The 27118-nt window shown below is 41.0% G+C and overlaps 1 protein-coding gene and 1 long non-coding RNA gene across 5 annotated transcripts in view; one reads left to right on the plus strand and one right to left on the minus strand.

The window, feature by feature from the left end:
• LOC149537186 (uncharacterized) overlaps positions 1–27118 on the plus strand; it is a 179822-nt gene that overhangs the window by 137779 nt on the left and 14925 nt on the right. The gene's annotated exons all lie outside the window — the stretch shown is intronic.
• Positions 1–27118, minus strand: part of LOC149537187 (uncharacterized) — a 305410-nt gene that overhangs the window by 136800 nt on the left and 141492 nt on the right. For all 4 annotated transcript variants that reach the window (XM_089807337.1, XM_089807335.1, XM_089807338.1 and 1 more), the window contains exon 3: positions 4721–4939. In XM_089807337.1, coding sequence (XP_089663463.1) covers positions 4721–4939 — 219 coding nt within the window. The remainder of the gene's footprint in view (positions 1–4720; positions 4940–27118) is intronic.

Here is a 27118-nt window from a genome sequence, read left to right on the forward strand (position 1 = left end):
ATTGGCTCCAGGAGAACCTCCTATCATGAAATGGAAACACTTGGACACAATCTCTGGGCAGAAGGGTTCAGCAGGTCAAAAGAGGCCACGGGTAGACATGGCAGGAGATAGTGACAGCGGCCGACAGGAGACATCTTCTGAGCAGGACAGTTTGGAAGAAGACGAAGGGGAGGGCGAGGATGATGAAGAGGTTCAGATCGTCACAGCTACCCCCTTGCTATTTCCACGTACTACAGTCCCTATGACTTCCGAGTCGACACCCCGGGGTCTGCACATGGCTCACATTCCAGGGTTTGGACAAACTCGGCAACCGATATTGATGACTGGAGGATCCCACCAAGCAGTCACACTAGCCGTACCATGGCAACATGGGGTACGGCCTTCTCCTATCCGACCAGGGGCAGGATTTGCGGTCGGCTTTGCCCACCTGGCCGCACCTGTGGACCGAGAGACTTCGTTAGCTCCTGAAGCACTTTTGGTAGCAGCAACCGGGGCGTCTGCCCTAAGTCAGCCAGCAGCAGTTGTTACAGTAGCACCGTCAGCAGAAACCCAAACACCCCGAGTAGAGAACGTATCAGACGGAGGAGTACAGGAGTGTACGGACCCAGCACAGCCAGAGGTCATGGATAGAGCCAGTATTTTTCTGAGGCAGCAGTTCCAACTCGTCCCTGACAAGCGTGGCCCATCCATTCAGTCCCCCAGCTATTCTGAAGTAGTACCTGTACCACAGCCTCAGTCTCAGGAGGGAACGCCACATGCCGTGATTGCACCGACAACAGTAGAGGTGGCACCGGATGTGGGCGTGACTCCCGCTGATAAAGAGGGCAATAGTGACCCCGAATGGTCATTCGAGGACTTCGCCAAGGAGGATTATGGGTCAGATGAGGACAGGTGCAGGGACTACCTCAGGACCATGAAGTCTGCATTGAAGAAGGGGCATGATGTGGCCATTCAGGCTCTCACTCGGCGAAGGGAGTGGCATTTGATTCGAATGTATATTCGTAGGATTTGTCCTGAACGATTTCAAACATGTTTTGTAGATAGAGGTTGGCCGACCGTTGAGACACCAGAGATGTTGGCGGACTGGGCCACTGAGCCAGAGTTGGGACCGAGTGACACTCCAACGATGAAGTTGGCACATGAGATCGTGGGACTGTACAAAGAAGTTTACTATGCGCGGCAGCGCGCGGAGGCGGATAGGGCCGCAGACAATGTTGCAGCTCAGAGATCCCTAGCAGTTGAAAAAGAGGCCAGAGAAAAGTTAGCCACTGATTTGGCCGACCAGCAGGCAGCATGGGTAGCAGAGCAGGCAAAACTCTTAAAGGATATGGCTGCAGTGGTGCAGGAGAAGGACGCCGCTATCCGGGATAAAGATGCAGCAGAGCATGAATTACAGTTGGCCAAGAGACAAGCTATGGATGCTGCACTTCTCCTGAAGGAGGCCGTAGAAGTTAATTCATAGATTCAGACAGATCTGCGCATCCGGACTGACCAGGTGTATGAGTTGCGTCGTCAACAACACTCTTCTGAGACCCCTCCTTCTCTCTAGTATTTCTTCTATTCTTCATTATGGATTGTCTCGTAATTTTGCTAGTCGTCAGGAGACGACTTTTCTTTTTGGGGGGGATGATGTCGTCGGTAGAAATTGTGCATCGGCTGACAGGTCCCTTCGGTAAAAGTCTTGTTATGTAGCCGACAGGAAAACAGTTTGTAACGGGTATAATGTACTTGGCCGACGGATACCTTCGGGAAGGTTCGTCAGAAAGTATTTATAACCCCTTCGTGAAGCATTGTAATCATGATCATTATCATATCATATGAGAAAAAGCATAATGTACTGTTGGCATATGCGAATAATAATAAGAGTTCTGCTGGTTGCTGTTCATGTTTGTATTCTTTGTTTGTGTGCGTTTCTTAATTAATCCATACGGTAAACAGTAAGTGCATTAATGCCATCCTAGGTTGCATCCAAAGTATTTGTCATAATTACTAATTGTTGTAGCTGCATTTTGCAAGTAGTTTAAGTCACATATATGTATTGAATATTGCCAAAATTAGTTGCACATTCATATTAGGTCATTGTTTAGACAATCTGGAGTCTTTTTGTAAGCATTCTCTTTGATGCAAATCGAAACAAGAGTGATTGCAGCAATCTGAAAAGTTATATCAGTCATATGACCCCTTGTATGCAAAGTGTTTGACAAAATTCTTCAAGCCTTCAATCAGCATTTTAAGGTCGGATTTGAGCAGGACCATTACAGTGGTATCAGAGTTTGCTTGCAGAGTGTTTGTCGAAATGTCAAACAACTGAAGTATAAAGATTTTTGGTGTTTGAAGGAGTTATAACCTGTTGGGGTTATTACATGGATGTATCTGATTAATCATCCATAAGGCTTGCGCAGATTGAAGACTATGAAATGACATCACTTAGTGGAGTGTTGTTCCAATATAGGAGCCCCAGGAAGCACTCGCACAAGAGCTAAGTGTCCGATCATGACCTCTCCTTAAGAAGGAAGAACTGATTAGGAAATAGGATCTATGTTAAGTTTCCAGTATCTATAATGTTTAGACAATGTTTTTATTATAATTATTGGAGAACTAACACATTTGCAGGTTCATTAGTCAGGAGGCTACAATCCATCCAATCTAGTGACAAGGGACATTACAAGATAGTTGTATCATAAAGGAAAATAATTCATCATTGTGGATTCTAATCCATTGGGCTTTATCCAAATAATACTTGCAGCATTCATGCTATTGGATCAAAATCACAGAACTTTCAATCAAAATGATTAAGAGAAAAGTGCAGCTAGACACATGACCTGACTTTGTAAACAGAGGGTTGATTCCCTTCAATGCTGGTATGAACTCATGAAGCATAGCACGACTCCTTGACTGTCTATCAACAAGCCTCTAGCAACGCGAGTATGAAAAACAATCACAAAAAGGCAAATCACAAGTAGAGAAAATGACCATAGATATTTCTACCATGATATGAAATCAACCAAGTATGGCTGCAATTCACAAAGGTATTCAACAACATAGTGAATACAACTCTATGATATGAACAATTGCATACAAGAATGTAATTCGCAGACATGTATTCACAGGACTATAGATGCAACACAGGTAGCAGACTGAAATGCAACTTTAGATATGAATTTGAGTATAAAAGCTAGTATGTTTGTAAATCACACCAAAGAAGAATGACTTCCCCTTCCCAAATACTTGCTTGATATCAAGACATGCACTCTTGATTGGAGTTACAAACAAGATGAGGGAAGGTGGTGGAGGCATGAGTTACTTTCTTGGCTTCATAAAATTAAAAGGTCTATAGAACAAATGGCTATTTCAACAATATCAAAAATAGGCTGCTGGAAGTATAAAGGTCGATGACTCAAAATAATAATATTAAAACATTGCCAAAGGTGGAATTATTGATTTTCTCTCAATGTGTTAATATAAAGACACTATCTTGTATCTACCTATACTCGTATATGCATGTACACACACACACACAGATATATATATACATAATATTCTAAATATACGTACTCGTGTATGTGTCATATTTTAAGTAACCATATACATTCATGTATGTCATATTTGAATTTGTGCATATATATATACACACACACACACACACATGTACAGGTACATGTAGGTACCATGGTATCATTATATTAAGACATGTCAGTCATAATAGGAAGCTCTAAGATCATCCCAAATTATAAAGTTAACAATTTGTTCTTAGCTTGATTATTTTATTATCTTATTAGGTGTGTTGACCAATTAGCTCATGGTGATCACTTGGTAAACCCTTGTTTGCCTAGTCTAGTTTTCCCTTGAAGAAGGTGGTTTAGGACCCATACGTGTTAGTTCAATGGTAGGTGGTGCCCTCATACCCTTTCCTTTTCCAGCAATGCTTTCCCCTCCTTTGTCACGTTCCTACAAAAGAAGTTTACCATGGTAATAACATATTTTCCAAATCATTTTAATGATATCAAATACCCATGTCAACTAACCTTTTCCAATTCATATGACATCATATTGATTAACCAATATTTCTTATTCCCATGAAATCATAACGAATAACCAATACTTCAATTTCACATGAACGCATAAGGAATAACTGATTTTCAGCTAATCAACTCGAGTTCACATGAAGTCTCAATGGCTATATAGAATATTCAAATTGAGCAAAATAGGGGATGTAACAAGGGGCATTGTGGTTTACATCCCTCTTAGGCTTTTGGAGTAGAAACGGCTTTGAGTGGATACATCACGTCTCTTCTTCCAAACCCTAAACTGTTTGTGAAGTAATATTAATGATCTATGAATATAGTATGGTTTGACTAACCCTAAAAACTAACATATATGTGTGTAATATTGCATGTCTTTCATGTTGTGGTTGCAAGTTCCAAATCCAAGATTGTATTATTGAGGAGGGATTTATTTGATAAGATGTAACCTAACCCTAATTTGTTGCAATTGAGATTTTGGGGCATAACTCTAGAGAGAATTAGGAAGAGGACATCACATTGTTTGAAGTGAGGATCATTTATAATTTTACGACATCCAGTTTCAGGAATTTGAGAGAGAAATGTACTGCTGCTGGGAAGCCAAAGAATTAATCATATCTATATAATATAGCTGAATGAAAAAGCAATAGCTAGAGCTTATTCAAACTAATTAATTAGCCAAGTTTAATGATTCATACCCCACGAATGAATTTGAATTTTGATTCAGGTATACCAACAGCAGTAGCAGCAGCTTTTGCATATTTCTCCATTTGCATATTTGGATCAATGCCCACGACTGAAACATTTGCTCCACTTGCATAATACTTAATATTGGGCCCTGTACCAATACCCAGCTCCAAAATTGTTTCAGCCTGTCCTTTCAGGGGATTCAGCAATTGAGCCTTGTAACTTGCAACCTTATCATTCCATAAACATGAAAACAACATAAAACCTTTAAATTATCTTGTAAATTAGTTATGGCATAACCAAAGCCTTCATCACCAACTTCAAGAGTTAACAAATGCAACATAGTTGATCTAAGCATTCAACCAACTCAGTTATTCAAGTAGAAAAAATGCAGAAAACTCATTTTGCTTGCATTCAAAGTATTACACTTATGATCAGAAGGCTATCTGCGCGATTAGAGAAAGGTGAATGTTCTGTCCATTTCCTTTTTTGAATGATGTAATTATTTGGCTATAACATTCAACTACAGATAATTAAGAATTGCATCTCAATGAACTTCCTATGGCAATTCTTGCTGTCATCTCAAACCCAGAAATCTAAGAGAAGAGTTCCAAACAGTGAATAATAGATAACAGAGAATGACCTCTCAATGAACTTCCTAAGACAGTGCTTGCTGTCATTTTGAACCTGGAAACAATACAAGGAACCAGTTCAAAACATATGGAAGATGTTTTACATTCTAAGTTTGATTTCAACTTTTTTTTTCCTTCAACATATCTGCGGATATCTTCTTTTGAAAAACAATACAAGCAAACAGGTAAAAACATTATGGAAAATGTTTTACTTTCTAAATCTGATTTGCACTAACTTTTTTTTCTTTAAAAACATCTATGTACATCTTCTTTTGAGTGTTGTTTGAATAAGTTATAGAGCAGATTGAGATGAGGCAATATCAAGCACCAAGAGCACACTCTTTCCTAATACTAGCAATATAGCCAAAATAGAAGCAGAAATTGTGAATAAGTCATATTGACTTGCCAGCTAGTTATGTCAGTGATCTGGTACAGACAGGAATGCCAGTTTTTCCCTGTAATAGTTGGACTCGGCATGATTTCTGAGGACAGAGTTTTTGAAAAAAAATTGATTTGTTTGCAATTAAACTGTTTTTCTCAATTTCCAATTAAATGCTTCTTGCTCAAGTCAAAATCCAATTATATAATTGCAGATTTGGGTTATGTCTAAGAAAATAAGCATTTGATTGATTAGAGCACATGGAAAGGCATTCATTCCTCAGCAAATATCGGTTCCATTCTCATTCAGTTAGGGCTAAATTACTGCTTTATGGCATTGAAGGCTGCATTTGTTGATTTCTTTTTCATTTATTTGGTTTGAGATGACAAAAACTGTGATCTTCCCTAAATTATAAAATTTATGAATTAGAACTTTTCCCAATAAAGCCCAAATTGATTGATTTAGACTTATACATTTGGTTTCTGAGTCAAACCTTACCCTGAGCGTTGGTACTATAAGTTGTCAAATAACTATATATTATCAAATATAAACTATGATTAATATTGGAATGTAAGCTACTTAGCTGAATTCTAATGGGAGGGGAATCTCTGTATCTGTAAAACTGAACTTGCATAAATGATAAATAATGCAACAAATATTATGACTCTTGAAGAGGATTTGATGATTAATATAAATAGTTTTTCATCACATTAATTTGTATCCTTCTTGTCTGCTAATGCTAGGTTTCACATGATCTAGAGCTCACAACCTACCTTCCCTCATTGAAAACCCTTCTTTTAAAGTGTGATCTATTCCTGATGTTCTAAAAAATGTTTGAGGCTCTCATGTAGCATCATTTTCATTAATTCCTCCACTTGACAGGACATTCCATCACTTTATCTTTCCTTCATTGATTTTCTTGAACTTGTGCTATTCTTCCACAAAGGTTAGTCACTAGTCTATTCAATCGAATACTATTGGCTAACAAGGAGGGTTAGGGAAGCTTGAAAACAATATCACAGTGATTTCATATTTTGATAGTTGAATGAGCATAATGTTTTTCTCTAGAGCCTTTTTGGGTTAATTCTCCTGCACTTATTACATTTCATAAGTCAGTTATGGGCACCGAAAGAGATAATCAACATGCTTGCTTTTAGTATTCTCAATGGGTTAAATTTCGATTATCATCTCGACTTTGATATAGTTATAAGTCAAATCAAAGATTTAACTTTATTGCTATTTTTATTTATTTATTTAGTGAAGGGACTATAGAGGCTTAACAATGATTTATTTTGATGGTCTTTTATTATTTAATGCTACATTGGGAAATTACAAAGGAATGGTTCTTATTAAATACAAGCCTAAAAGCATTTCTGAAAAAGTACTGAAAAAGAAAAAGTGTTTTTTTCAAAAAAATGAAAAAACTTTCCTAAAAATAGCAAAAAATAAAGCTTTATATTTAAAAAGCAACTAAAGGATTGGAGCTCTCATATGGGCATATTGAGTTTGATTGTTGGCATTGCTTCCATTTGGAGAAGATTGCTTCTCCATCTTTAGTATGTGAGAAACAAAAACCCTTGCAAGTGACATCCTCCACATTGTTTTTATTATTTTCAGTACTCTAGAAAGGGGGGTGACCTTTATAGCACCGCAACACTAGGGGTTGTCAAGAAATCAACAAAACATTAACAAAGGCGTTGGATGTTACAAATCAAAGCAACAAATAGCACACTACCAACAAAGTAACTAGTCTTCCTTGAAAAGGCTGCTTGGAGAACAAAAGACCACAACTAGTCACTTACAACACAGAGATGGAAAAAGGCCATCAACAACCTCCAACCAACAACCCGCAATGGTAGTATAATAAAGGGATTTTGAAAGGCTCCCCAAGCCTTCACATTGGGTAACAAAATGTTGTCCAAAACCATCTTGTAGCAAAAAATCACCATCCCAAATGAAAATTCACCCCATTTGCAAAACTTCTTTCCACCTCAACAAAAAATTGAGCACACATCTATAGGAGTTGAAAAGGAAGAGACCGACAAAAAGGAAAGAACACTAAAAATCCATCCCATGTCCAAACAAGTTATAGAAAGGAAAATCCCACAAAGTTACAGACCTCCTTTTTCACAAAGAAAGTCTCCACTCCCATAGGAACCGTGAAAGAGGAAGAAAAAATAGTGTCACGCCCACATCATGTCCAACGAAATGCCACCCACATTATTAAGGACAAGAACAACCCTAAAACCTATTGCAATCCTCCATAGACCAGAACAATCCTTTGAAAAATATCAACAAACAAAAAGGCCACACAAAAGTAAACAAGAACATTATCCTTACTGGGTAGAGTGGACAATCCAAACAAAAAGACAACAAGAAAACCAAAAAAGTTAGAAACTTCCATCACGACTCACTCCTAAACCACAAGTCTCAAGAATGGCATCCTAAGAGATAAATATCAATCCACTAAGACCACATTCACATAATGTTACTCCAACAGGTTTGGCTTCAATGAGAAGTCAAATGAAAGATTTCTGCTAAGCATAGAGAAAAGAAAAAGCCCCATCCACAATACCCAAGCAGCAAAGAGAATTTAGAGGCCAAAACCAAACAAGGTGTCATCTCAAGACCGACATTCATCACTCCCATCCCTAGAAAGAGCCAGACATAGCATCTTTGTCCTAGAAGGTTACATGAATAGAGCTTCAAATCCTAAAAGAGATTTCCACCAAGATCTTAAAATAGGGAGCACAAGTATTCGTTCAAGCATAGCTCCAAAATTGCAGGGCATACACTCTATGCCCCATAAACCACCCCTTCAAAGGAGACAACGCAAAAAATAGGTCAGAGTGGAGAACATCTAGCAAAACCTAGCCCCAAACCTATTATGGAACAGCTTGAAAACCTCCAAATGGAATCCCACAACATGCAAAAACCAAACCAAGAAAGACAGACAACAGTTCAAGGACCAAATGCATTGAATACCGACACACCAAGCACATCTAATAAACACCAAGAATGATACCATGAGCCCAACACAAAATGTCGTCACACCTTGTATAATCACTAATCTCCACTCACCAAAAAGCAAAAATGTTTCCAACAAAAGGAATCATAGCAACACGAGGAGAACCACTATAAGAGAAAATTCCTCGAACTTAGCATCACTAAACAACAAAGTCTCCTTTTGTCATGTCCCCGTTCTAGCGACATGATTCCTACAGTAGATTTGCCTATCATTGGCTCTCGTAGGCAAATGATTTTGGAGAGAGAGTTCTCCTGTTGCCAGATGATTGCATTTTGCTCTCGAAGAGTTATAATTAATCCTCCATCCAGTAAGTGGGGCCTACATTTTCTAATGTTGAATTGAGATTGCACTTTTAATTTTATAATGTTATTTATTTAATTTTATAAAGTTATTTAATAATAAAGTGCATTATAATAAGATTTTATAAAAAGATGTTTCTAGAAGCTCCCAGTGTCTTCTTAAAAAAAGTGAATAAATAGAGGGTAGGAGGCACCCATTTGGACAAGTAATTTTGTGGATTCAACTTCTATTCCTGTGGGAGCAATTTGTAGTCAGTTGGTCTGCAAATTCTCAAATTATCATTTGGGAATGAAAACTCCCATTGATAGCAATTTTGAGGGTGTGGAATATCACCCGAATTATTGCAAATTGGAGGTGATGTTACAGTCATTTCATCAGGGCAGAAATCTGGGCTTAAGGAAAATTTAAGGATTATTACATTGAAAACTGTTAGCAGTAAAGGAATGCATTGAAGTAAGAGAACCAAGGCTTACAGAGGAAATCCCTCATACCAACTCGTAACAGCAGAGGCACCTTTAGATTTTTCTTGCTAGAGCATTCATGAGCGTCGATTTACTCTGAAGATTGAGACGCAACATCTCTGGAGTCTGGCCGAGGGTATTAAGAGGAATTGGAGATTGGTAAGTGGCCTAGATTATTTCCTCCACAGATAAATTCGCGTGGTCTGTTCTTGGACTTCAGATTTCGGAATCATCATTAAAGAAGGCGGAAGGCATATTCTAATCCTTCATAACTGTTCCAAATTACATACGATTCAAAGCACTATCCTCCTTGACGTCAAGCGGATTCAGTTTTAATCAGTTTGGGCCCCATTCTGAAGGTTGCAAATTATATTAACAATTCGCACAAATGCAGCAATAATGATAGACGGGTCAAGGACGAGCTGGAAGATACAACCCTGATTCATTGGCTCTAATCGCACAGTAGTGGTGTCTCAGCCGGATTAAGGAGGTCGGACAGAAACAGACTCGATTCCATCAATTTCATCAGCAGGATTACAATCAGACAAGGAGGACTGCCATAATGAGAAATTCATGCTTATGACAACTTATGGAAGCAAAAAAAATCCCAGGTTCTTGATGATAATTTCATTTGAAAACTAAGTACGGAAATTAATTATATCCAGGCATTGTTATTCATCCTCAATTGTTACAAATGTTGTAAGAACTTGCTATTGTCATTAAAGTTTGTAACAGATCAGTCAATAAATGCAAATTATAATAAGTTTATTTCTGAATATTGTTGGTGTTTCTATTATCATTGCATTTGTTATAAACATCTTAGGTGGTGAAATTGTTTGAGACACTACATACCCATTTAACAGTTGCATGCCAAGTATTTGACAAACTGTCATAGTTCAGTATTGGTTTTTTTTTTCTCAGTAGCTTTATAGTAAGGGCCATTTCAGTGATATCAGAGCAGTGTTCTTGCCATCTTGTTGGGTGAAACAATTTATGCAACCTTATCCCAGGTATTATATACGCAAAAGAGCAACACTTAAGGGTAAACAGAAATTCAGAGATATGGGTGAAAGACAGTCGCAGAGTCCACCTAGAATTGATGACGATGAGACCAGAGAGTTCTACAGAATCATGACTACCAGACAGCAAGAAATAGCCCAGTCATTACAAGCATTGACTACCGTAATGGAGAGAGTTGCTCCACCCAGGATTCAGGAACAGGGTAGAGGTACACCTGATCATGATAATAGAAGTGTGGCAGGCTCACAGGGTGCTCCTAGGCGCAGATCATGGACAACAAATAGGCCTACTCGACCCACTTTCCTTAGGGAGGAGGCCTAGGAGATAGAGGAAGATGACTTGCCAGAGGATTTTCAAGATGATCTCAGAGCTGCTACTACAGAATGGCAGGCATTACCACCCCATGTGCGTGAGCTACTGAACTTTGATCGCTACCTGAACCAGAGGAGAGAGCATATGAGGAGTAGCCGTCAGAACAGGAGGCCTAGAGGAAGTCATGATAATGAGTTGCAGCAAGCTGCTAGTAAACTCACTTTACCATCTTTCGATGGTAGTGGACAGATGACAGCACAGGCATGGATTCATAAGTTGGATACTTTCCTAGCATTGAGGCCTATGTCAGAGATAGATGCCATCAGGTACGCTACCTTGCATTTGGAAGGCGCAACTCATGATTGGTGGTCACACGGAATGATTACTCTGCAACACAATCAGGTGACATCTTACCAGGACTTTGTGGATAGACTGGTTGAGCGTTTTGATAGGAAGGATCCAGAGATCTATTTTTGTGACCTCGCATAGTTGAGACAGTCAGGCAATTTGGAGGTTTATATTAGTGAATTTCAGAGGTTGTCAGTTATGGTACAGGATGTGTCTGAGAGACGGTTGGCTATCTTGTTCACAGAAGGATTGTCTGAACCCCTCAAGGGTTGGATTAAGGCATTTGACCCACCAACACTTCAGGAGGCTATGAGGAAAGCATGAAGTATGGAGCTTATAGCACCTTCTAGCAGGTTCACTTCCAGGAGTACTACTTCTTTCAGAGATAATAAGAAGTTTGATAAGAATAAAGGAAAGAGAATCGATACCAAAGGAAAATCCACTACACCCTTGGATGCAGAAACACTAAACGAACTGCGTAGGAAGAAGCTATGCTTCTATTGCAAAGGTCCATATGATAGGGACCATGATTGTCCTTTGAGACCTAAGGGAAAGGCCAATAGAGTTATGTGGGCATATTACGAAGGATCAGATTCTGACAGCACAGCACATGAGGATGATCAAGTGATACAGAGCCTGAGGGAGAGACAGGGAATTCAGAGCAAAAGGAGGAACCTGAGTTACATTTACAGTAGGGGCGTTTGTCTAGTATTCAGCAGGAGGGATCCTTTAGGTTACGTGGTGTTCTAGCAGGACAGAAGGTGATCACATTGGTTGATACAGGAGCTATGCACAACTTCATTGATGCACTTCTGGTTGAGCACCGTGGTATTAAGACAGAGGAGTTTGAGAGTCTCCGAGTACAGGTTGTTGATGGATACACTCTTAAGTGTAACAGGATGGTTAGAGACATGCCTTTATGCCTGAATAATTATGAGTTCAAAGCGGATTACCATGTGGTCAATATGGGTGATTTGGATATCGTTTTGGGTATGACATGGTTACGTTTATTGGGTGAGGTCACTTTCCGACTCAAGGACATGGAGATCAAGTTTGAGGTAGATGGGAAGCAGCATGTGTTGAGAGCCATCAGGAATAGTGACATCCGAACCATTTCTCTCAAGCAATTGGAAAGATTGGTGAGGCATAATGATATTGAATGGGCAGCCATGTGTACTCTCATGCCCACAAAGGAGGAACAACAAAAGACAGAATACCACCCAGACATCCAGATATTGAGAAAGAAGTATAACAAGGTATTCAGCGATATTCCACCTGGTACACCACCTGATAGAGGGATTGAGCACATCATCAAATTAGAAGAGGGTGCTAAACCAGTTATGATTACTCCATACAGGCATCCAAAGAGGCTCAAGGATGAAATAGAGAAAACCATCAAGGAACTTCTTGCAATGTGACACATTAGACCTAGTAAGTCTCCTTTTGCTTCTTCAGTAGTTTTGGTAAAGAAGAAAGATGGTTCACTATGGATGTGCATAGATTACAGGGTGTTGAATAAGAAAACCATTAAGAATAGATATCCCATTCCGCGGATTGATGAGCTGATAGATGAACTACATGGGGCATGCTACTTTAGTAAGATTGATTTGAGATCCAGTTACCACCAGATTAGAGTTAGAGAACAGGACATAGAGAAGACTGCTTTCAGATGTCATTGTGGGCACTTTGAGTTTGTAGTTATGCCATTCGGGTTGACCAATGAACCAGCTACTTTCCAGTCCACCATGAATAAGGTCTTCCACCATCAGCTGAGGAAGTTCGTGTTGGTTTTCTTTGATGATATCTTGGTATATAGTCGGACATGGGATGAGCATATGGAGCATTTAGAGACAGTATTGAATACCTTGCAGGCAGAGTCCTTGTATGCCAAAGAATCAAAATGTGATTTGGGTATGACCGAGTTATTATACTTAGGTCATATTATCAGTAGAGGAGTACGGATGGATCCTAATAAGATCCGTGCTATAGTCGAGTGGCCTATTCTTGAGAACCTGACCCAGCTGAGAGGATTCCTTGGTTTATGTGGCTTCTATCGCAAATTTGTTTGCGGATATTCACGACATGCGGCTCCTATGACAGATTTGCTTAAAAAGGGAGCCTTTGTGTGGACATCAAAGGCACAGGCTTGTTTTGACAGATTTAAGGAGATCATGACTTCATGTTCGGTATTAGCATTGCCAGATTTCTCGAAGCCATTTGAGCTCCAGTGTGATGCTTCCGGAGATGGTATTGGGGCTATTTTGATGTAGGACAAACACCCTATTGCATATGAGAGCAGGAAACTTCGTGGGCCAGAGAGATCATTCAGCATTTACAATAAGGAGATGTTAGCTATCATGCACGCCTTGGCTAAATTCAGGTAGTATCTAGTAGGTGGTAAGTTTTGTATAAAAACTGACCACAACAGTTTGAGACATTTCCTTGGACAGAGAGATCTCAATGATAGACAGCAGAAATGGGTGAGTAAGCTGCAGGCCTACGACTTTGATATATCATACGTTAGGGGAACTCAGAATGTGGTAGCAGACGCCTTGTCACGCAGACCACATCTCAGTGCGATGGTTGAGATCTCTGAGGATTGGAAGCATTTGATTGTTGCAGAGTATGCTAGAGACTCTTGGGCATCTGGGATAGTTGACAGGACAATTGTTGATACCAGGTATATACTTGTGGATGAATTGATTATTTACAAGAACAGGATATTTTTAGTCCCAGGATACAAGATGAAGCGGGCTATTATGAGGGCTCTTCATGATTCACCTATAGCTGGTCATCCCGGATACTTTAAAACATATAGACAGGTGCGAGAACGGTTTACATGGAAAGGACTCAAGACAGATGTGTTGCAGTATGTTCGTGAGTGTCCTGTTTGTCAGCAAAATAAACAAGAGCACACCTTCCCAGCAGGACTCCTACAGCCACTTCCCATTCCAGATCAAAAGTGGGAATGCATATCCATGGATTTCATTACAAGGTTGCCCAAGGCTCAGGAACGCGATTGCATTTATGTGGTGGTGGATAGACTTACGAAGTATGCTCACTTCTTTCCCATCACCACTACTTACACAGCAGTACAAGTAGCTAAGGTATTCTTCAGAGAGATTTTCAGGTTACATGGGATACCCCGAAGTGTTGTAAGCGACAGAGATAGTAGATTCTTGAGTCATTTTTGGCAGGAGGTGTTCCGATTATGTGGCACTGAGAGCTCACACCCAGTACTAGTTATCACCCGCAGACTGATGGACAAACGGAAATAGTGAACAAATGGGTGGAAGGCTACTTGAGGAATTACGTGGCTGATCAGCAGAAGGCATGGGTAAGATGGATTTATTTGTGTGAATATTGTTATAATACCACTTTTCACATGTCTATTCAGATGACACCTTTCCGAGAATTATATGGGTATGATGCATCGAGCTTTATTGACTTGCTGATGGGTGATGTTCGGGTTCCACGTGCCGGGGATTTGATTCAAGAGAGTAAGGACATTATTAATGCTCTCCGAGATAACATAGCTCGGGCACAGAATTAGTATAAGCAATATGCAGATCAAATGAGGACAAAGAGGAGCTTTGAGGTTGGTGACATGGTTTACCTCATGCTTCAGCCATTTCAACAATCTACTCTCAAAAAGAGTGGGTCAGAGAAGCTTAAGCCTGGGTATTATGGGCCTTTCAGGATCACCAAGCGAATAGGAGAATTGGCTTATGAGCTTGAGCTTCCAGCAAATAGAAAAGTGTACAATGTGTTCCATGTGTCGTGCCTCAAAAAGGCGTTGGGACAGAATGTGTTACCTTCTGCGGTATTACCTCCCTTGGATGATGAAGGAAAATTGATCTTAGTGCCGGAATTCATTTTGGATAACAGGGAAAAGCAGCTTCGCAAAAGGGTGATCAGAGAATATTTGGTTAAATGGAGAGATCTACCAGTTGAAGATGCCACTTGGGAAAATGAAACAATTTTGCAGCATCCAGCTTTGAGATTGCTTGAGGACAAGCAATTTCAGGAAGGGCGGACTGTCATGTCCCCGTTCTAGCGACATGATTCCTACAGTAGATTTGCCTATCATTGGCTCTCGTAGGCAAATGATTTTGGAGAGAGAGTCATCCTGTTGCCAGATGATTGCATTTTGCTCTCGGAGAGTTATAATTAATCCTACATCCAGTAAGTGGGGCCTACATGTTCTAATGTTGAATTGAGATTGCACTTTTAATTTTATAAAGTTATTTATTTAATTTTATAAAGTTATTTAATAATAAAGTGCATTATAATAAGATTTTATAAAAAGATGTTTCTAGAAGCTCCCAGTGTCTTCTTAAAAAAAGTGAATAAATAGAGGGCAGGAGGCACCCATTTGGACAAGCGATTTTGTGGATTCAAGTTCTATTCCTGTGGGAGCAATTTGTGGTCAATTGGTCTACAAATTCTCAAATTATCATTTGAGAACGAAAACTCCCATTGATAGCAATTTTGAGGGTGTGGAATATCACCCGAATTATTGCAAATTGGAGGTGACGTTACAGTCATTTCATCAGGGCAAAAATCTGGGCTTAAGGCAAATTTAAGGATTATTACATTGAAAACTGTTAGCAATAAAGGAACGCATTGAAGTAAGAGAACTAGGGCTTACAGAGGAAATCCCTCATACCAACTCGTAACAGCAGAGGCACCTTTAGATTTTTCTTGCTAGAGCATTCATGAGCATCGATTTACTCTGAAGATTGAGACGCAACATCTCTGGAGTCTGGCCGAGGGTATTAAGAGGAATCGGAGATTGGTAAGTGGCCTAGATTATTTCCTCCACAGATAAATTCGTGTGGTCTGTTCTTGGACTTCAGATTTCGGAATCATCATTAAAGAAGGCGGAAGGCATATTCTAATCCTTCATAACTGTTCCAAATTACATATGATTCAAAGCACTATCCTCCTTGACGTCAGGCGGATTCAGTTTTAATCAGTTTGGGCCCCATTCTGAAGGTTGCAAATTATATTAACAATTCGCACAAATGCAGCAGTAATGATAGACGGGTCAAGGACGAGCTGGAAGATACAACCCTAATTCATTGGCTCTAATCGCACAGTAGTGGTGTCTCAGCCGGATTAAGGAGGGCAGACAGAAACAGACTCGATTCCATCAATTTCTTCAGCAGGTTACAATCAAACAGGGAGGAGCGCCATTCTGAGAAATTCATGCTTATGACAACTTATGGAAGTGAAAAAAATCCTAGGTTCTTGATGATAATTTCATTTGAAAACTAAGTACGGAAATTAATTATATCCAGGCATTGTTATTCATCCTCAATTGTTACAAATGTTGTAAGAACTTGCTATTGTCATTAAAGTTTGTAACAGATCAGTCAATAAATGCAAATTACAATAAGTTTATTTCTGAATATTGTTGGTGTTTCTATTATTATTGCATTTTTTATAACCATCTTAGGTGGTGAAATTGTTTGAGACACTACATACCCATTTAACAGTTGCATGCCAAGTATTTGACAAATTGTCATAGTTCAGTATTGGTTTTTTTTTTCTCAGTAGCTTTATAGTAAGGGCCATTTCACCTTTCCCCAAAGCAAAGAGAAAAATTCCATCACATGACAAGGGAAGACCAACACCACCTCTTCCCCATCGAAACAGGTAGATAAAAACTAGTCAAGAGAAAAGCCAAAACAAGGTCCTCCAAGAAGCAAAAGGCAAACGCTAAAGAACACAGGAAAAAAAATGTCGCTCCAATGTGGTGGATTCCCAAAGTGAGCTAGGGTCTCTAAAATTCTTGTGGGTGTTCCTGAGACAAGATGGGGGTTGGGGTTAGCAGCCTGAAAGTGCAAGGTCATTCAGTTTCAAGTGATGCACGACACTTGGCATTGCAGGCAGTCACGGAGGATTATGAACTTTTGAAATGGAGACTACAACGACCAAGTTTAGTCTATTTTGAGACTGGAGACTCATCCCACATGGTGCGGGAAAAAGACATGGATTGTGCAACCTTGCAGCAAGGGAAACAAACAGTTGGATCGATGTGTGGTCCTGGGATTTTGGGTAGGAAATCATCCCATGAGAGCGACGTGCATTTGCAGTAACATGGAGATGTTGAGGTTCCTCATGGGCAGGGTAAGTATTGAACAAGACAACTTCTTCTATTTTGGTCCAAAATACATTGGTATCAATGGCCAAAGCTTGTTTGGTGATGTTAGATGCAAAGTTGCATGTGATAAATCACAACTTGGTTATTTCCTTAGATTTAGGGTCGATTGGGCATTTTAGAGGCTTTTGGCCAAGTCTAGTCAATCTTCATAAAAAGATTACAAAATTTTGGGAACCGATCCTTGATGGGTATGTGAAAATTTACCTTGCACCAAAAGGTTTTTTTATTTCTATGTTTGAAAAAGGACAAGATAAGAAAAAGGTTTTGTGTGATTACCAATGGTATTGGGAGAGAAAATTTGCTTTGAAGTTCAAGCCATGGCACCCAAATTTCAACCCAAATAATGAATTTTTTGATAAAATTTGTGGGTGGGACTCCCTAATCTACCTTTACATTTGTGGTTCAATTCTTTCCTTGAATCTTTGGGTGATGTTATTGAAGACTTTATCATTGTGGATGAGGGCTCTTGTAACCTACTCTACTCAACCTTTGCTTGAATCCTATTGGAGATGGATATTACTAAAGGGCTCCCTACAAAGATTATAATTAAAACTTCTAAGGGTAATTGGACTCAACCCTTAGATTATGGATGTATTCCATTCCAATAAAGATTGTGCTTTCAAATTGGCCACATGGTTATGGAGTGTATCAAAGGGAGGGTGCACATGCCAACTTTGTGGTGGAAGGATGTTACATCCTAGCACTACATGGTGGAGAAGAAGCTACATGGTGTAGAAGAAGGTGGAACTGCAAAAGGGTTTAGCTCAAGCAATTTTTGGGGATTAAAAGTACTCACCTTCTAAGGCGAAAGAGGTGCATCCCACATTAAGCATGGACAGAATGACTAATATGGCTTGTTATGATGTGATTTAGTTTAAGGGGGTTGCCATTCCAATAGGTAAAGAAGAAAAACTCTAGTGATCGGGAGTTGGGGAGGAGCCAATTACAACAAGATATCATGGATGTAGAGAAGGCCCAGGATGATGTTGATTGTGATTTTGTATGGCAAGATGAGGCTTCCCAAGGCGAAGATGGATGGTGTACTTTGAAAGGCGAGAAGAGTAGGAAAGAAAATGGTGGCTCCAAGATCATCGAGAGACGAGGAGACTTCGTGGTCTCCAGTACTGGTACTAGTACGGCAATTTTTCAAATAGGAAACGGGGGTACTTGGAGACGGCAATTTTTTTTATTTTTTTAAATTTTTTTAATAGTTTAAAGAGTCTAATACTAAAAGTAAATACAAAGTTTGAAAATAGTAATACTGTAAGACTAAAGTAAATAATAATAGTAATGTCACATTAAAAATTAAAATAGACTCATAGAGTCAAAGATTTCAAAACTCACATGATCACAATATTGTATCTCATAGACATATTTGTTTTTTGAATATTGCATATGATCACCATCATATCAGATTGATAATCATTACATATTCAAATTTTAAATTCAAAAAAGTATAGTTTGATGCTGAATTGCTGATATGCAAACAAAAATGAACACTTAGTACAATAAACAAAAAACAGAAATATATCTAGTATTAGTATGTTGATGGTACTATCATCTACTCCACAAGGTTGTGATCATCCATCTCAAGGTCTTCAGCTATCATACTCTCTAAAAAATCATCACTCTCCAAAAATATTTTAAATGATTTAATCATTTAAATTGTCGGTGGTCTTAATTTTTGTATTAAAAACATTAAAATGAGGGCTAAAATATATAAAATTATTTTATATTATGTTTACCGCATAGATTAATTAAGAAATAGACACAAACAATGAATACGAACATGAACAGCAACCAGCAGAACTCTTATTATTATTCGCATATGCCAGAACATTACGTTATGCTTCAATGATAAGATATGATAAGATATCCTTACAATGCTTACTGAAGGGGTTATAAATACCTTCCGAAGAACTTTCCCAAAGGAGTCCATCGGCCAGATACATTATGCCCGCTAGAAACTGTTTACCCATTGGCTGCATAATAAGAACTTTTCCGAAGGGACCCGTCGGCTGATACACAATTTCCTTTCGGAAGGGACCTGTCGGCTGATACACAATTTCTTTTCCGAAGGGACCCATCGGCTGATACACAATTTCTTTTCCTAAGGGACCCATCGGCTGATACACAATTCCCTTTCCGAAGGGACCCATCGGCCGATACACAATTTCTACCGACAACATCATCCCCCCCAAAAAGAAAATTTGTCTCCTGACCACTATTACAAAATCTCTGAGACAAATCAACAACCAAAATACATTGACTGACTAACTGGTCTTCAACACTGTCACCTTAGCCAATCTGACATCTGACCCTGATAGCCACCTGTGCTGCTTTCTGCCTTCCAATTCCAAGTACACTGAACCAAGTGTCGCTACACTGCCTCCAACTAGATGATCAGCTCCTCCCGAGCTCTCTATGCATCCACCAAGATAGCCTCACGGCCAACACCTACTCTCAGTGCCTTTGATACACAGACACTCCATGCCTGCAGTAGCTCTAAGTCTTCTCAACTGGTCAGAGTCCCACGACTGATATCCGCAACGACTGGGGGTCCAGGGGCAGCACCCCCGCGGGGTCCTGGAACCCACACAAAACTGCACAGAACACACCATTTCTGTCATTTTCTGCTGATTCTACACTCTTTCTGGCAATCACTGATGCTTACCCTTCCCTATGGCATCATCTAATACTCATTCTGAGCAACTTGATTCTACCGTTTTTTTTTTTTTTTAATTTTTTTTTAGAAAACCTCCTGTCACCCTTCTATGATGAAATCCGTACGGCTTCAATCTTGACACTGTCTGCTGATTGCATATGGATGCCTCCTTCCTGGAGCTGCCACGCACACGGGTTTTGATGAAACAATTCTGAAGGCATCTTCACTATTTCAATCTTCTGGAAAAGCCATACTGCAATATCCCACCAAGCCTTCAAAATCCGTACGATGGAAAATAACAAATTTTGGCTCCAGAAACCGTACGTTAATCTTCTGAGGCACAGAGCAACTTTGAAAGTGGAAACCGTACATTGCCTTAAAACCGTACTTCAAATTTGAAACCCGTACCGTACTACAAAAATCATACTACACAAACCGTACTACAAAATCGTACACCATTCTCCAGATGTTAAAACCGTATGGTATTCCTTCTTTACTGTGAAATCCGTACGGTGGTGCTCCTTCCTGCATATACTGAATACCGTACGGTACTCTCCCCTAGAAACCGTACGAAACTTTATTCTTTAAAAACTGTACGCCATTTTCCATCTTCAGAGAGATCCGTACGGTGGATGTGTGAAATCCGTACGTCGTACGGTGATTCTTCATTGTGAAATTCGTACGGCTTGAGGAAGCCATACGGTGCCCATACTTGACTTGTGAAAACCGTACAGTGCTAAACCGTATGGTACTTTTTCTTCTTTTTTTTTTTAAACAAAAAAAAAAAATAGCAGTTAGTTTTCCCTTCGACCGTCGTCACCGTCGGTCTGCAGTGACGGAGGGGTCTCCCAGAGGCCATTTTCTGACGCAGAAGTCGTCCGCTCGTGATATATCTTTAACTTCGACCCATTCACTGCCTGAGGCACTTCGTGTCCATCCAAAGTCCATAATTTGATTGCTCCATTGTCCCCGACTTCCCAAATCTGATACGGCCCGACCCACTTAACCTTGAACTTACCCAGTTTGATCTCATTCCGGCCATCGTACTTTAATACCCATTGTCCGGGCTGAAACCTGTTTAGCTTTAGGTGCTTATCGTGCCATGCCTTCCGCCTATTCTGCGTTACTTCAATTGCCCACTATGCTAATAATCGCTTCTCCTCTAACCTGTTCAATTTATACAGCCGCTCCCTTAAGCTTTCCATGTCACCCAACTTGTTTTCTAGTGCTATCCGCAAGCTTGGTATTATAAATTCCGCTGGTACTACGGCCTCCTGTCCAAACATCAGTTGAAACGGTGTGTGTCCTGTTGTAACTTTGTACGCCGTGCGGTAAGCCCACAGAGCAGAAGGTAATTTCTCCTCCCAATCCTCCCCTTCGACTGCGCAAGATTTGTATATAATTGATACCAGGATTTTGTTGGTAGCTTCGGCCTGTCCCTTTGCCCTTGGGTAGTACGGACTTGATAGCGAATGATAAATTTTGAACTCCATGGTAAGCAGTCGGATCACATGATTTACAAAATGTCCGCCTCTATCACTTGTTAATTGTAACGGAATGCCGTATCTAGTAATTATTTGTTCATAAATAAACTTTGCTGTACTTACCGCTGAATTGTCCGGTAGTGCACGCGCCTCCACCCATTTAGTCAAATATTCTGTTGCAACAACAATGTAACAGCACCTTCTAATTCTGCTTATCTTCAGCGGTCCTATGAAGTCCAAACCCCACCGTTCAAAGAGCTCCTGAGCATGAGAAGGATTCAGAGGCATGAAATCTCTTTTCAAAGGTTTTCCAGCTCGTTGACATGTATCACAGGTAACAACCCATTCCCTGGCATCATTGTATACTATTGGCCACCATAATCCTACTAGAAGTATTTTTCATGCAGTTGTGTCCGGCCCCATGTGTCCTCCTGTCGGTCCTTCATGCGCTTCCTTCAGTACCCGTGGAATTTCTTCCTTCAGGATACAACGCCTCAGGATCTGATCGGGTCCCATTTTATACAACAATCCATTAATCAGCTGGAATGTTCCACTCCGTATCACCAACTTCCGTTTTTCATTCGGTGGCATTGTATTTGGAAACTGTCCTGTTGACAAGTATTCGCCGATGCTTGTATACCATTCTGGTAGTGCAGCAATCTGAAACAGTTGTGCGTCAGGAAAGTCATCATTTACACCGTCTGTCGGTTCTCCTATTCTGATACATGATAAATGATCCGCGCTTACATGTCTCTTTCCTGGCCGTACAATAATCTTGAAAGTAAACTCCTGCAGTAGAAGTAACCATCGGCTGATTCTTCCTTGAATGACTGGTTTGTTGATCATATACAACAGGGCCTGATGATCAACGTAGAATACAAATGGAGTGACCAACAAGTAATGTCGAAATTTCTGCACAGCATAGACCATCCCCAATGCCTCCCATTCGGTGGTACTATAATTTTGTTCAGCTTTTGATAGCAACCGGCTGGCGAAATAGATCGGATGATCCAACCCATGGCTTCCCGTCTATGCTAGAGTTGCTCCGATTGCATAGTTCGATGCATCCACATGCACATGAAACTCTTTCTTCCAATCCGGGTATGCCAAAATAGGTGTTGTAGCCAGTCATACCTTGAGTCCTTCAAATGCTACATCCTGTTCCTTGTCCCATCGGAACGTTTCTGTCTTCGAAGTTAACCTATCCAACGGATATGCTATCTTCGCAAAATTTTTGATGAAACGCCTGTAATACCCTATATGCCCAAGGAAAGATTTTACCTCTATTACATTGGTGGACGGCTGCATCTCTAATATGACCCGTACTTTGTCCGGATCTGTCTTCAGTCCCTCCTTACAGACTATGTGTCCGAGCAACCTTCCGTGTGGGACCATAAATCTGCACTTCTTCGGGTTCAGGGCCAAACGCGCACGGCGACACCTTTCCATACACTCGCCTAAGGCTGCCAGATGTTTGTCCTCCGCACTGAACACTAACCAATCATCCAAGAATGCCTTGAAGTTTCCGACAGACATCTTGGCAAAAATGTGTAGTATGATCCGTTGAAATGTTGCAGGCGCATTGCACAGACCGAACGGCATCCGATTATAGGCATAGACCCCATCTTCTACGACAAAAATTGTCTTCAGTTTATCCTCCTCTGCGATTGAGATCTGATTGTAGCCGAAAAAACCATCCATAAATGAGTAGATCTCATGTCTCGCTACCTCCTCCAGGATGTCCGTGAATGGGATCGAGAATGGATCCTTGATGGTGACTGCATTTAGGCATCGAAAATCAACACATATTCGGATCTGAATGGAGTCCTCCTTCAAGGAGATTACGATCGAGGATACCCATTCACTGGTCTGCACCTTGAAAATAATTTCGGCTTCTAGCATCCGATTGATTTCCTCCGTAACCCGGGCCGCATAATTTTTGTTCATTCTGTAGGGCCTCTTCCGTACGGATATTGCTCCTTCGATCAATGGAATGCGATGCACACACAGTTCAGGTGGTACGCCCTTTAGGTCCTTGTATGTCCATGCAAAGACATCCTTATACTCTAAAAATATCTTGAATGCTGCTGTCTTCAGTACTGGGTCCCAATTGTCTCCTACCAGCATGTTCCGTGGTTCTGCTTCGTCTCCCAAATTCATGGTCTACAACGCGACTTCATTGTATTTGATGGGTTCTTTAGTGAACTGATGTGTCGGGGTCACATCGAGTGACGCATCCCCTTCCTTTATTTCAGTGAATTCCTTTGGAAAGGCATCGGTATTGTTTTCTTCTATTGTCAGTACGTTGCAGGTTGGAAACAATTCATAATCCTCTATCTGCCAATGGTAAAGACCATTTACTGAATCTAAATCGTCATCTCCTTCCAGTCGTAAAACTCCCTCCTGATCCGGTTCCATAGTTTGTCCCTTTTCATCCTCTTCTCCCTCAGAATCTGATGATAGGGCTTCTTCCCCGACCATCTGAGTGTGCAGATCGATGACATACTTCCGGCCTTTGCTTTCGAGTGATAAAGTATTTTTCTTCCAATCGTGCTTTTCTTTTGCTTGTATCAGCCACCCCCGACCCAAAATAGCATCGTACCCCTTCCCCCTGAGAGGAATCACAATGAAGTCCAACAGGAATGGTTGTGTTCCGATTGTTACTGGTTGCGCTGTGAGTATTCCCAATGGCTTGATTCCATGTTGATCGGCCGTTAGCAACTGGAAGGTAGGTGGCCATAATGTCGATCGTCCCAACTTTTTCCAAGTATCCTCTGGTAGCACATTGACACTGGATCCTCCGTCGACGATCGTGTCCGTTAGCACAGTCCCGAGAATGCCCATTTCAACAACCGCCGGATAGCATCCAGAGGAACGAGCTAACAACATCGGATCTTCTGCACTTGTACCCCCTGTTTCTCGTTGTCTTGCTCTACGGGTTGCTTAGCACTTGGGACTATATTTGTGAGGGCCATACGGAGTTGAGGCATCGTGAGCAACAGATCATTTATCCTGACAGGTATCTCAGCTTGCAATATTTTCCGTACAATGTTCTGTTCTGCACAGTTTCAGATTGAGGTACTTGGTGGGTCCTTCAGGTGTGCCATTTCTGCCTGTGTTGCTTTCTGAATCTCTGCCCTTGCTTCCTCCAGTCTCTTTTTTTCTTCCGCTGGGTCAGGGTATAGCTTCGCCTGCTTCCGAGTGATTGCCAGAACTTCTTCTTCATCTGTCCCTACGGTAATCAAGTTTACTCCGAACTTCGGGCACTTAGTATCATCATGATCTCCAGGTCCACACCATCGGCATAGCAACTTCGGTGTGTTCGTCGTTGTGCACTCTCGGGCGAAGTGACCCCACAGATTGCATGCGCGGCATTGAACAATTGGCTGACCATTCGCATCGTACTGAATTCGACTCCTTCCTCCATTATTGTTGTTGCCACCACTATTGTTATTGCTGTTGTTGTTTGGACCGCGCCGGTTGTTTCTATATCCGCCTGATGTGGCACCTTCCGTACTGGTGTTCCCGTTCCCTCCTGACGGGGATGCCTCCTATGACAGGAACACTTGCTGCGGTGTCCTTGTTTTTAAATTGAAAGGGCATTCCTTTACCAAGTGTCCGAGGATCTGGTAGATTTCACAAAATTGATCTTTCGGGCAGGATCCCTTCGTATGGCCTTTTTTACACTCCGTGCACCATAGATCATTACCCTTAGTCTCCTTGTTCATGTTTTTGAATTCCTTCATCATCCGCATCATGTCCTTCTGGAGGGCGCGAACCTTCTTGTTGCTGTCCTCGTCATCGTCGCTGCTATCTTCTCCTGAAGGGTCATCATCATCTGAATCTGATGAGCTGGTCTTCTTTTTCTTCTTTGTCTTCTGGTCACTTTCGAGGTTCATTGCCCGATTGTACGCTTCAATGTATGTCGATGGTGGCACGATCTTCATCTTTTTCCGCAGCTTCGGGTGAAGGCCTTCAATGAACCATCTTTTCTGGAGCCCATCTGCCGGCTTATTCTCCATTTTACTGATTAAGTCCTTCAACCTCCTAGCGAAGACCCGTACTGTTTCATTCTTCTTTTGTTTGGTATTGAATATCTCCGCTACAATTTCATTATCATCGCGTAGAAGTTGAAATTCTGCAATGAACTCCTTCTTAATGTTATCCCAACTGTTTAACTTCTGTGGATCAGTATCAGTAAACCAATCAATCGCAACACCCCGTAGGGTAGCGGGAAATTGTCGGATCCATTCGTTTGCATCTGTTATGCCATTTGCCCTCCAAATTGTTTCACATGTTCTACAATGTCAAATGGGATCAGCTGCTTCATCACCATCAAATTTAGGCAATTTTTCCTTCGGACCTGCCATTATCACTGTATGTTGAGGGTTTTGTTGTGTACCTGTGCTGTTTTGCACTCCCGCGCTGTTTTGAGCACCTGCGCTGTTCTGAGCTCCCGCGCTGTTTTGAACACCCGCGTTGTTTCCAACACTCGCGCTGTTGTGGACACCCGCACTGTACCGCACACCCACGCTGTTTTCGGCTTCCGCGCTGTTTTCAACACCCGCGCTATTTTCGACTTCCCCATTGTTTGGTGAAGAAGAGGGTTCATCAACCGAAGCTGTTCGTTCCGGAAGTATATCTTGGACGAAGAGGTCACTCCACGCTCGTGCTCCCTTGGCACTCCGAGCCGTGCGAGTCGATCTCCTTCCATCCGGATTATCTTCTCGTGGCGTATGCAAGTTCAGAAACTCCTCCCTCGCTTCTTCCACCAACTCAAGCCGTTGTCGAGTCTCCTTCAACAATCCTTCCGTGCTTTTGTTTCCGTCGGCAATTTTTTGAAATCTCCTTCGACGCTCTGTCTGCTGAGCCAGAATTAAATTTTCCTGCGCAACGCGTATGTCATCTTTTTCCTTCATCTTACTCTTATCTTTGTTCAACTGATTCGGCATTTAATTCATATCCGCCTACCTGCGTACCAGGTCCATCGGGCAACGGCGCCAAATGTTTACCACATAGATTAATTAAGAAATAGACACAAACAATGAATACGAACATGAACAGCAACCAGCAGAACTCTTATTATTATTCGCATATGCCAGAATATTACGTTATGCTTCAATGATAAGATATGATAAGATATCCTTACAATGCTTCCCAAAGGGGTTATAAATACCTTCCGAAGAACTTTCCCGAAAGAGTCTGTCGGCCAGATACATTATGCCCGCTACAAACTGTTTACCGTCGGCTGCATAACGAAAACTTTTCCAAAGGGACCCGTCGGCTGATACACAATTTCCTTTCCGAAGGGACCCGTCGGCTGATACACAATTTCTTTTCCGAAGGGACCCATCGGCTGATACACAATTTCTTTTCCGAAGGGACCCATTGGCTGATACACAATTTCCTTTCCGAAGGGACCCATCAGCCGATACACAATTTCTACCGACGACATATTATATTTTACATTTATATTTTACCAGGAGACTTCGGGGAGACTTCAGGAGACTTTGTCATGAAGTCTCCAACCTTTTTTGAGGTCTCCGGAGACGCGAAAAGTCTCCGAGACGCGACTTTTAGGGGGGAGACGGGTCTCCCAGTAACCATGGGT

The sequence above is a fragment of the Cupressus sempervirens genome, chromosome 10 (assembly GCF_028749045.1).
Source record: "Cupressus sempervirens isolate cs-2001-9-10 chromosome 10, ASM2874904v1, whole genome shotgun sequence".
NCBI lineage: Eukaryota > Viridiplantae > Streptophyta > Pinopsida > Cupressales > Cupressaceae > Cupressus > Cupressus sempervirens.